The sequence below is a fragment of the Hydra vulgaris genome, chromosome 08, assembly GCF_038396675.1.
Source record: "Hydra vulgaris chromosome 08, alternate assembly HydraT2T_AEP".
Classification (NCBI taxonomy): domain Eukaryota; kingdom Metazoa; phylum Cnidaria; class Hydrozoa; order Anthoathecata; family Hydridae; genus Hydra; species Hydra vulgaris.
Genome location: NC_088927.1, coordinates 60466830 through 60480234, shown reverse-complemented (window position 1 = coordinate 60480234; position 13405 = coordinate 60466830). Strand labels below are relative to the sequence as shown.

General features: G+C 24.3%; 1 protein-coding gene across 1 annotated transcript in view; it reads left to right on the top strand.

The window, feature by feature from the left end:
* LOC100199176 (developmentally-regulated GTP-binding protein 2) overlaps positions 1-11631 on the top strand; it is a 28333-nt gene extending 16702 nt beyond the window's left edge. Inside the window, exons 9-15 of the mRNA XM_065804069.1 lie at positions 2325-2369; positions 2442-2494; positions 3284-3360; positions 8161-8249; positions 8503-8561; positions 8717-8770; positions 11540-11631. Coding sequence (XP_065660141.1) covers positions 2325-2369; positions 2442-2494; positions 3284-3360; positions 8161-8249; positions 8503-8561; positions 8717-8770; positions 11540-11626 — 464 coding nt within the window. The 3' untranslated portion in view covers positions 11627-11631. The remainder of the gene's footprint in view (positions 1-2324; positions 2370-2441; positions 2495-3283; positions 3361-8160; positions 8250-8502; positions 8562-8716; positions 8771-11539) is intronic.
* Positions 11632-13405: the final 1774 nt, after the last annotated feature.

Here is a 13405-nt window from a genome sequence, read left to right as displayed (position 1 = left end):
TTTTTCTTTTTCTGATGATTCATTAGGAAGTAAATATGCATCAGGTTTAAATATACATATATTTACACCACCAGGCTTAAGCGTAAGAGGTGTGCGGCTGTACGCCTTATATGACCACGGATATATATTTTTTTGACAGCTTGGCCATGGCTCAGGAAGTTTTGATAATTAGCACTTTTAAAAAATGGGCTAAAAAAAAACAAACAAACTTAAATTAAATTAAACAATCCTTAAACTAAAAAGTGAATAAAATCTTTGAAAAAAAAAAAAGTTAAATTGAAAAAAATGTTTATCTTAAGAATGACAAAATAAATAAAATAAAAAATCAAAAAAAATTACATCACAGCAGTATCAATCTTTATTGTTGCCTCCCATGAATAAATATAGGAATACAAAGTGAGGGCCAGGGCTATGCCAGCCTACTCATTTCTTACCTCTCGCCTTAAACTCTAATGTAATTATTTTTTTCAATGATCTCTTTTTATTAGATTGCAATATAGTACTCTAGAAATTTTGCACCAGTTTAATTGTAATTACGGAATCAATTAAAATAAAAGTCACATTATTTGTTTTAAAAAGGTATTGATACAATTATAAGCTGGGTTGAAATTGTTTCCTTAAGTTTGTCTAACTTTTAATGTAATATGGAATGTAATAGGAAATGAAAAATTGCTTAAAAATTTTATTAACATTAAATGTTTTAATTTTTTCTGGTTTTTCTTCTATGTATTTTGTCATTCTTTAGAAAAAAAAATTTTTTTTACAGATTATATTCTTTTTTCAGTTAAAAGATTTTTTTTTTTAAATTTATTTTTGTGCTAATATCAAAACTTGCAAAGAACCATGGCCAAGTTGTCAAAACAAAGTATTATATGTGTGGTCATAAAAGGTGTGGGACCGCAAACTTCTTACATGAAGGCCTGCACCACCATCTTCAGCATTTTCACCACTTAAACATCAAAGCAACATGATAATCTTGATTTTTTTCTCAATGATCTACCTGATAATCATCAGTTCTCTTTTTTAATTTGCTGGCTCATAAAATGTCCAGGAACATGACCTATAACAGCAAGAGTGTGAAACTTAAGTACATCTTTAATAACTGACCAAACTTGTAGAGTTTTTCCTACACCTTCATTGATCTTATTCAATTCCTAGCACACAATTGATGGTACCACTATAGGTGCAGATCATTTTTTCATCGCAGCACTTAAATCTCCTGTGTTAATATTTCCAATATTTTTGTAATTAGTGGCAAAACAACATGTACTACGTTTAATCAAATGCTTTGTTAATGCAGTAACAGCTTGTTGTAAAAAAATGAAATTAACATGCAGATTTTTAGGCTGCATAAGACAGTTGAGTTTTTAGACTGCCAGTTGCCTTGTTTCTACATGATTATCGGGGTTTTTTGTGTCCTTTTTTTTTTTTTTTTTTTTTTTGCAACTGTACAATTTTTTTCTTATCTTAACTAGTTTGCATTCTTGACATATTTTTGCGTCAGCTTGCTTTTATAATTCATTCATAAACTTGCGTCACGTAGCAATTTTAATATAACTTTAATAAGCAGTTTGTGCTTTCATATTCATTTACTTTCTGATCAGAATAAGTTACTGTAAAGAAATAAAAAAGTTTTTTGATTAAGTTTTAAAATTTAATATATCAACATTGCACACCTAAGGGATCGTCCATAAAGTATGTATACTTAGAGGGCAAGAGGGGTCTGCAAATGGCATGTATCAAATGCAGCAGGTCAATTATGTAAAATGTTGGGTAGGTAGGATAAAAGTGTAGGTACTTTTAGGGAGGCGGAGGGTACTCAAAAAGCATTCAGCAAAATGCAAGGGGGGGGGGAGTGAATGACCCCTAAGTTTTAAAGTTTGAACAGTTTTTTTTCATTAGCAAAAAAAAAAGAAAAGAAATAATAGCAAAAACATCAATAGTATCTGCCCAAACTTTTCGTTGATGTAAGCACTGAAGTCTCTGCATATGGCTATTTTAATATGATGTTATCAATGGTGTTTCATGCAGGGCTTAGTGTGAATTATATATATATATATATGTATATATATATATATATATAATATATATATATATATATATATATATATATATATATCTTTATATATGTATGTATGTATATATATATATAAATGTATGAATATATATATATGTATGTATATATATGTATGTATGTATGTATGTATATATACATATATATATATGTATATATATAAATATATGTATGTATATATGTATATGTATATACACACACATTCTTATGATTTATTACTTAATTGTTTATATCTTTAACTTAAAATAAGAAATTTTTAATGCTGAAGTTTTATTTAGAGAAGATGCAACTGCAGGTGAATTACTCTCATAAGAACAATAATAAAAATTAAAATTTTTCACAAATAATATTTAATAAATATTTTTAGATGAATTTATTGATGTAATTCAAGCAAATCGAGTTTATTTACCATGTATATATGTAAGTTTATTTACCATGTATATATGTAAGTTTATTTACCATGTATATATGAAGTTTATTTACCATATATGTATATATGTAAGTTGTTATATATGTTATAATATATGTTGTTGTTTTATAGTAACACAAGTTGTTTGTTGGTACATATTATTACACAGATTATGTGGTGTTATTGCAAAATTTATTATTTCAGTATGTCATCATCAGTAACAGTTCATTTACATCTAAGTTGGCAGTATAAAATATAAATAATTCAGTGCTGACTTTTGACCCATTTTCACTCTTCTACTTGTATCATTCCTAATTGAATTTAGTTATTTTGTAAAGAATAAAACAATCTATTAAACTAGATTAAAGCAATATCAAAGTATTAGTTAGATTTTTAACTAATGTGATTTGTTGTCACCAGTCAACACCATGGATTAGTGGAAAATCTAAAATTAAATGTTTTTTTATAATGACTGATTAATTTAAATTAGATTTTTTAATATTTATAAGTATTATTATTTATAAATGACATGTTTAGGTTTATATTACAAATATTAACATATTATCTATTTTTAAGTATAAAAAGTTTGTTTTAGTTTTAATTAAAAATCTTTATACTTCAATTAAATCATACTTATTAAATTATTTATTTAGTCAAATGTGTCTATATATATATATATATATATATATATATATATATATATATATATATATATATATATATATATATATATATATATATATATATATATATATACACACATACACATATATATATATATATATATTACTTATTAACAGGTTTATAACAAAATTGATTGTGTATCGCTTGAAGAGGTTGATCGCTTGGCAAGAGTAAATCATTCTGTAGTTATAAGGTTAGATGATTTACTATAAATTAATTATAATTAATAAGTTATTCTTTATATGCTGAAGATTTGCACTCATTGACTCTTTTCTATACAAATCTTTTCTTCTCGTTCTTTTGATTCAATACCAATCCTTTCTTCTAGTTCTTTCTGTACATCACCATCTGAAGAATTATTTTAATTTTTTAAGAAAAATGATAATAATAATAAACAAAACCGAATGGTTGGCTAAAAAATAATGTTTTTGTCTGATATTGTTTGTTATTATTGTTAGTATTTTATTATTAGTATTGTTAGTATTACTGTTAGTATATGAATGAGCAATTTTATTTTATAAACATATTACTTAATTACTTAAATTAATACTCAATCAAGGTGTTTAAAGGAGCAAAAATGCTAAAAAGGTTTTAATTTATTAAATCATTTTTATTTAATAGTATTTTGAAGCGCCTAGTAGCTTTTTGTATTATTTATTTATGCCCAAAAAATTAGAAACTGGATACTTTAAAGTGTGAAACAGTAAAAACATAATAATTTACTTGTTCAGTTTTGAGTCTAATAATTTTGTGTTTATTTTTTTTCTTTTCCTAGTTTTTTTCCTAATTGTTCAGATAATTGTAGTTGTTTTAATTGATCAGTTGTTCAGTAGTTTTGTGTCTAATTATTTTGTGTTGGTATTTTAATTGATCAGTTGTTCAGTAGTTTTGTGTCTAATTATTTTGTGTTGGTATTTTAATTGATCAGTTGTTCAGTAGTTTTGTGTCTAATTATTTTGTGTTGGTATTTTAATTGATCAGTTGTTCAGTAGTTTTGTGTCTAATTATTTTGTGTTGGTATTTTAATTGATCAGTTGTTCAGTAGTTTTGTGTCTAATTATTTTGTGTTGGTATTTTAATTGATCAGTTGTTCAGTAGTTTTGTGTCTAATTATTTTGTGTTGGTATTTTAATTGATCAGTTGTTCAGTAGTTTTGTGTCTAATTATTTTGTGTTGGTATTTTAATTGATCAGTTGTTCAGTAGTTTTGTGTCTAATTATTTTGTGTTGGTATTTTAATTGATCAGTTGTTCAGTAGTTTTGTGTCTAATTATTTTGTGTTGGTATTTTAATTGATCAGTTGTTCAGTAGTTTTGTGTCTAATTATTTTGTGTTGGTATTTTAATTGATCAGTTGTTCAGTAGTTTTGTGTCTAATTATTTTGTGTTTGTACTTTATACGTTCTTTTCTTAATTTGAATTATCAAATATTTGATCATTGATTCATGAGCTTAATATTCTTAGAGGTAAACAAAATATATAATTTCAGCAATTTTGTTTATTAAATATTTTTAATAAACTGGAATGGAACCTGATAACTGTTGTTGTTAATGTCGATTAATTATGCCTGAAGCAAATTGCTAAGTAGATAGTTATGGTAGTAGCAAATATACAAAATTAGGAGAAAGTACAGTTAGTATTTTTAAACTTCCAAACCCAGACAATCAGAAATCTTTCTCAAATTTGAATAAAGAAATATTAAGAATCATTACAAAATACATAGTTGTATCCCAAAAATTTTGAAAATAAATCAGTAAGATTAGTGTCACAAAAAAGAATTGAAAGATTTTTATTTTAAATCCTTAATTTTTTACATTGATAAATGTGCTATAGTTTCAGGAAATGAAAATAAAAAATAGATAAAAATTTATTTTTTAATGATTTCAAAGAGTTTTAAAAAAAATTAAACTAGTTAAATTTATTTGGATTGTTGAAACTTCAAAAAACTATGGTATTTAAAGTTATTGATATAAACTATTTCATAGCATAATTTGAGCTACAAGTGGATAAGAGTCTATAAGATTATATTATGCTTACATTATATAAACTTATGATTGGCTTTTACCAGACACCCATCAAATTTATGAGTAATTTACAATCTGTGAGACTCATTATGATATCATAATTTTTCAAATGTATTGATAGTTTCCATCTCTGCAATGGAGTACCATCAAATAAAATAAAATTTCCGCTAATGAGATGCAGTTGGCAAAGTAGTTTCAACGGATTAGATGGAAGAAAGGTGTGACATTAGTTCTACAAATGAAACAGTTCTACGTGTTCTATAAATTGAAATGATTCATCAGATCTTTTACATGTTGTACAAATTGAATCTCTTGTTCAGAGTGTAACTTATTAACCATAAATAATAGTTTTAAAATTTTCTTTTTTGAATAAATGCAAAAAAGAAAATTTTAAGCACTCCAACAATTATTGAAGCTCATATTAAATACACTACACCTGGAAGATTACTTCTTACTCTACAAAATCAAAGATCTGAAAATAAATAATAAAATAATCTTCACCTTCATCCAGATCTTTTTCATCTTCACCTGCATATGATCTTCTGCATCTACAATAAGATAGAAAAGATATAATTGTTTTATATAAATATTTTTGCCTTTTCAGCAGCTTGAGAGACAAAAGAAACTTGTTTTGTTGATCTCGGTGACAATGATCTTACCTAAGCAACTTTTGAAAAAATAGATATTTTAGCTTAACATATCTTTTTATCAGAAGTCTATTGAATCTATTATCTTATGCTTTTTCAAGTAGTGCTAGTGATAGTGTTATGTCATTCCGGATTTTTCAATCATTTTTTTTTTATTAGACAATATTACATGTATATTGAAAGTTATTGCTGTGGACCATCGCCTAATCGTGCGTTTTTTAAAATAAATACAAATAATGAAAACAAAGCAGGTAGTATGACATATCTCACAAAAAATATTTATGCAGAAGTGAACCATATGTATATGTGTGTGTGTGTATATATATATTTTTTTAATTTTTTTTCTTGATCTTCTTTGTATAATGAAAACATTAAGGAACTATTTGGGCATTTCTGGATCTAACTGTTGTTCAAGATATATGTAAAAAATATCTGCTCTGGAGTCACATAGTTTAATTTTACTATGAAGATATAGAATGTAATTTAAATTTATTTTAAACTAAAGAACAATATCTGCTCTGGAGTCACAGCTTAATTTTACTATGAAAATACGGAATGTAGTTTAATTTTTTTTTCTAAACTTACTAAAAATTATATAGTATTAAATGCATACTCTATTATGAATGTAGTTTAAGCTGTTCAAATTTTAAGTACCATAGTTGGAAATACATTGCTTAAATTTAGACCAGATGAAGCTGCTGAGACAGCATATTTCTGTCTTTTAATAAGTTTTTTTAATTGCTGTAATGTTATAAACACTAAAGATAGCATCAAAAGGCGTAAAGTATTTCTGAAACCTTATAATTATAGTTCTGATAAAAGATTTTACTATCTAAAAAACTTATTTCTAAAACATTTTGTAGGCTAGAGTGAGAGCATAAAAAACTCTTGCAAAAAGAGCCTAATAAAATGCTCATATCAGATCTGACATTTGAAATCTAGAACTAGTAACTCTTTAGGTAAATGTGTACTTATGGTGCAAAAAATTTTCTAATTTATTAACTGAAATATTTTTTCAAGATTCATCAGAGGTTATTTATGGTAAACAGCGAACGATGCATTAACTATAATCTTCACCTTGAAAACACTGACACACTAAAAACACTGGTAACAATAATAATATTATAAAATCTCAAGTTATGATTCAATCATTTTGTGGGGATATTAGACAGCATACTAAAGATAAATGATGATACACTCTTTTCCAAGAAGCTTAGAAAAAAGAACATTGAACTATTTCTCTTGTATTACCTTATTTCATAAAGTTGAACAGTTTTTTTATAAGATTATTAATAGATATTAATTTCTTCTCCATTATCATTCAACAAATTCGAAAAAAGATTCTTTCCTATTTTTTATATTAGTTTGTTTCAAAATCTTTTTTTATTCCTTCTTTTTTTTATTTTACCCAAACTTGAATTTTACTTTTTTTTCTTTATATTTATATTTTTTTCACATTCACTAAAAAATATTTATTACTAGCTAATTTGTTTTCCGCTATCCACCTCTACTATCAACAAGTTTTTCCCATGATTCCCTTTACTTTCAACAAGTTTTGTTCCTTTTAAGTCTTTGATGATAATGTATAAAAAAATTTGATTATTAAATAACATTAAAATGTTATTAAAATTTTTTTAAAGATTTTTGTTAAAGATATTAATTGATATCAAATAAATTATTTAACAATTATCTTATGCAAACAGAGTTCCCAACAGTCTTAATTCTTAACTTAGGGTACAGTTTTTTGGAATACATAACCTGCAATGTGATCTGAGCATCTTATATCTTTTTCTGAAAGACTAATTTCTACATTTAAATTAGATTCTTCAATAAGCATAGATTCTTTTGTATTCAGATTATTTACTCATAATGTTGTTAATTCTGATAACAATAAATAATATTTCTTTTGGTGTTGCTTTTATCTTAATCGGCTCAGTTGCATACTTATGGTGAAGTGAAGAACTATATATATATATGAATATATATATATATATATATATATATATATATATATATATATATATATATATATATATATATATATATATATATGAATATATATATATATATATATATATATATATATATATATATATATATATATATATATATGAATATATATATATATATATATATATATATATATATATATATATATATATTATATATATATATATATATGAATATATATATATATATATGAATATATATATATATATATATATATATATATATATATATATATATATATATATATATATATATATATATATATATATGAAAAGTGTTGATTAAATAATAGTTTTTAAATGCAATTTTTTCAGTTGTAACTATAAGTTGAATCTTGACTATCTGTGTGAACAAATATGGGAACATTTAGCTCTTCGTAGAATTTATACTAAAAGAAGAGGAGGTAACAAACTCTTTATACAATTTGAAATTAAATACTCATCGACCTAATCTAATTTAATTATTTACTTGTTTTAACCCTTTTTATGTAAAAAAATAGAATTATTTGCTTTTGAGAGAGCTTTACATTATTTAAGAAAATTTTTAACTAAATTGATAAAAGATTTTTAATTATAGTATATTATAATTAAATATATTTATATTATAATTAAAAAATTTTATAATGATTATGAATAATAAATATTGTATTATTCTAGAGCCTCCAGATTTTAGTGAAGCAATTATCATGAGGAGGGGTGCGTCGGTGGAACATGTGGTTAGAATTATTCAGAATTATTTCTTTTTATATATAAATTTCTTTTTTATGAAATCTAGTTAATTAAATATTATGGTTATAAATAAATATATAAATATTAAGTATATTATATTATAAAAAAAATATACATATGCAAAATTACAACTTTCTTTTAGTGTCATCGCATTCACCGTACTTTAGTTGATCAATTCAAATATGCTCTTGTTTGGGTAAGTAGTACAAAGTAATTTTATACGTGCATAATGTATCCATGCATGTTTTACATAATTTTATGCAGTATTTAGAATTTAGTTTTTTTTTATTTATTTATTAATATGGAAGAAAAATAAGATTCAAAGTAAGATAAGTAAAGCAGGTAATAATAATTATACAAATTAATAATTACAGTAATTAAACCAATAAAAATTATTATACTCATTAATAAGTTAATTATTTAAAATAGAGTGATGGAAACTGTAAACTTATTTTTAATGAATAAAAGATAAAAAAAATTAATTTATATTTTAAATAAATTATTTATATTAGTAAATTTTCTCCCCTGTTGCCATGCATACTTTTAGGTTATATACCCCCGATACCCTCCCCCTCCCCCTACCCTACCTTCCTAAAAAGTATCTACATTTTTAAAATAACAAAACCCCAACACTCACCCACACACCCATCCCCACCACACTCCCATTTCCCTCCTTTATGAAGTAAAAAGTTAATAAAAATTAGTTTGCTGCCAGAATAATTAAATTGGATATTAATGAAAAATACAAATTAATTTACCAACAAGTAGCAAAAGCCACAAAAAATAAACCAGAGTAATAGAAAAAAGTTAATAAATTGTGATGTAAAGTTAAGCATTAATAATTGATGTGTGAATCAGTTTTAAAAGAACATACACGAAAAACACTGAAAAGTAAAAATCAGTTGTTGTTTTTTTGTTGATATAATGCTAAAGCATCAAATAATTCAATCTAAATCACATCGAAGCTTTTTCTCATAAACAAAATATCAGAGCTTTGTTAACAACTGATGAAGCAGATAAAATCTATAAAACAATAGTTTCTATTACTAAATTTAATATTAAAAAAAGTCAAGAATCACACGGAAGCACCAATTGATCAACTGACAAAAACTCATACTCCACAACAAAAGAAAATTCAAGTTTAAATTTCTCAGCTTCAAGAACATTTGTTAAGATTAGTAAATGTGCAGGATTAATAACAAACAAACTTAAAAAGAAATCAACATTTTTAGAAAAACATATAAAACTAAGCCCGCGTAAAAAATGAAACATAAGGCAATCTGCCAAAGACAGCACAGGGCAAGTTTGAAAAGAACACTTAACAATATTGTTGATGACACGCCCTACTTAAAATCAAAGTAATTAAAATTGATAGACAAAGATTGCTGGAGTTACTTTCATGTAAAATATTTGATGACTGTTGATAACAATATTTGATATTGTCTATTGCGATCTGTACCTGATTTAAGACGGCTGTCTAAGCGATCAAACACACTTGAAAGAAAACATTACATTAGGACAGTCCCTGTGGAATTGATTAGGACTGCCAATACAGTTTGCTTTAGGCATATAAATGCTGGTTTACATTTGCATGCATGTAATACATGGATAAAATCTGTTCAATGTTTGGTCTAGATTTGTGCTTTTGTTTAAGTCAAAAATTTTGTTTAAGATGACAAAGCTAAAGTACTATTAAAATTAGCAACTGCAACAAAACAATCGCCAACTTTGATGCATCTTTTTTGATGTCAAGTACATTTGCCCGATTTTTTAGTGCCTTCTAGACAAAGGTTTATACCATCAGTTAATGCAGTTTATATTATTGACCCAAACAAATTTGCTGATGCAGTGTCATATTTTAATGTTCTGTAATAGTTTGGTCTAAATGTAATACTCTAGAATCATTTTATTGTGTTAGCACTAGATGTAACACTCTAGAATCATTTTATTGTACACTAGATTCAAAATATCAGCATTATTAAAAGAAAAGCAACTACCAGATTTGAAAGTTATTTTATTATTGATATGTTATTATTTTACTTGAATTGATTACATTTTCATTCACAGCAACAAGTATGGGAAAACGGAGGGCAAAGCCTTTCATAATGAAGTTTGTGCACTTCCTATGAAATACAAAAAAAAATTTTAAGAACATAGTTTTTTCTAAAATTGTAAAAAATTGAATTGGTTAATTTTCAGATCTGTTTTACCAAAAATAAAAAAATAGCAGTACAAGTCACTAAGTAAACATAGCGACTAAAAAATGCTTAGTTAAGTCAGTATAAACCATTTCAGGTACCTGAATACCTTATCAGCATCTTTAGATTTATTTTTAACTTGAAAGATATTTTCAGAAACCTAATCCCAAAGTAGTTGCATATATTTACAATTAGTTATTATTTGCACTGTTAAATCTTCACTAGCATTCTTATTGGACAATATTGTTTTCAGTTTGATATCAGTTACCACTCTTAGTTGCTCTTTAGTAATAGTGATAGTAACATAGATCTTGTAGTTAATTAAATTGCAAAACACATATATGGTTATATATGCATTATGACAGCCTGCAATGCTCTTAATTTTATTTGTAATAATTTACAAAATGTTAAAAAGCAAAATTATATATAAAAAATAATAAGAGTTAAATAAGTTTACAATAAAAATCAAGTCTTCAAGAGTTTAAACACGTGAATTGGTTCGATTCAAATTGCATTCAATTCATTTGCAATACTTTTAGTTTTTAGTTTTGATATCTTTTTATCTGGTTAGCTAACTTTAATGATTTTTTACAGTTTATTATTTTTGCTTTTATTTTTATATTTTATTGGTTTCTATTGAATACATAAAAAAATATTATTATATACAAGATGTTTATAATTTGTATTGTATATAAAAGGAGTATAATTTATTATAGTTTATATATAATTTATATTATTAGTATTTTTTGTTATTATGTTTTTGACAGGGAAGCAGCACAAAGTATAGTCCTCAACGTGTGGGTCTATCTCATATTCTTGATGATGAAGACGTCATTCAAGTTATGAAGAAGTAGCAAAGGTAGTTATTTTTTGAATTAAAAAAACTAATGTTTTTTTAACTGATATATATTTATTTAAAACTATATTCAAATGGTTATGTTATTTACAGTGGCTAAGCTTTGTGGCAGTTATAGAAAAGCTACAAAGTTTTATAAATTTGCTTCATTAAACTTTTTTTTAATTCATAAATATTTTTATAAAAACATTTCTAACTTTAATTATTGATTAAATTATAGCTAAATTTTTGAAATATCACAGCACTTCTTTTTTTTTTTTTACAGTTCTTTTTAAACATTAAAGCTGTCTAGTATATATGTGAGTTTCTAACGTTGATAGATCAAGAATTCTAAAAGGGATTGCCATCAAAACAGTTTTTATTTTAAAAAATTTGTTTAAGTTTATTAAAAAGGCTTGTATCAATTTTAAAAAACTTTTTTCAACAAAAAAAAACAAAGTTTATTTAAAACAAACTTTTTTTAAACTAAATTGAATTAATATATATTTTTATTAATATTGTAATTAAATTGATATTAATATAGAAATTTAATTATGTTAATTTACTATATTAATATTATTAATATTAAGAAGTATTTTGCTGTAAGCAGACTACAAACCATTTTTTTCCTTGAAAATTAGTGCTTTGGAACACTCACCCATATTCATGTTTTCCTGAAATATAAAATTTATAGTTTTCACTGTCTTCATTATCAATCACTATCTATTTGTTTAACTCTCTTTTTCTTTATTTTGTTAACTTAATATCATCTTAATTATGTAATTATATAATATTTTGTAATAATTAAATTTTAAAATATTTTATTGTGTCTATTAGAACTTTTATTTGTTTTGTTAAATAATTTATTCATATTTCTTCCTGTGGTATGGTAAGTGATTTAATTTAGTTTTTTTTTTTATTATACATTGGATCTACACTTTCATTATCATTTCATCAAAAAAAATTGGTGCTTTACAAATTTGGCAATGGTTAGGTTTTGGCTATAGACATAAGTCAAGTGGTAAAGCATTAGTGGTGGCGACATTTATTTGACAGGATAAACTAGTTATTATGCTAATCCTCATTGAATTTTTAATTAAGTATAATTTTATTTATAATTATTACTTAACCACTACACAAATTATGTTTACACATTAGCATTAATTTTTTTTTTCATTCTTGGGCCTTACATTGTTGTATGCATACTTTTTATTTTTTCGATCAATATTTTATTTTGTAAGTTTTTTTTTGGTGATATATTTGTTGTATATCTTTGTTCATTTTAAGTGTTTATAAAAAATATTTTATAAACATCTAAAAAAAAAAATTTTTGTTATTATATTATTATATTTTTAAATCTTTTATTAATCTTAATTTTATGTCTTGACAACTGTCAAAATATGTTGTGTTTGAAAAATAATTCTTCTTTATTCAAATGTACTTCATTTTTCTCTCAGGCGTTCACTGCTCATGTTTGACCATAAATAATCTTAATTATGTAATTATGTAATATTTTGTAATAATTTAATTTTAATAATAATTTTATAGTATATTCCTAATTAGTTAATTGATAGTTTTATAATGCAATGCTAATATATTCCTAATTAATTAATCCAACTCAATTAGTGGTTGTTTACAGCTTTGTTATGAGTGAATCTGTTTAAAAATAAATAATGCATAGCAAAATAGAGCTAAAGAAATTAGCTTTTAAAAAATATTTTCAGGGGTGCACATGGTTTTAAAAGATTCAATGGGTCCCTTGTTTTTTTTTTTTTTTTTTTAGATTATTCACTTCCCT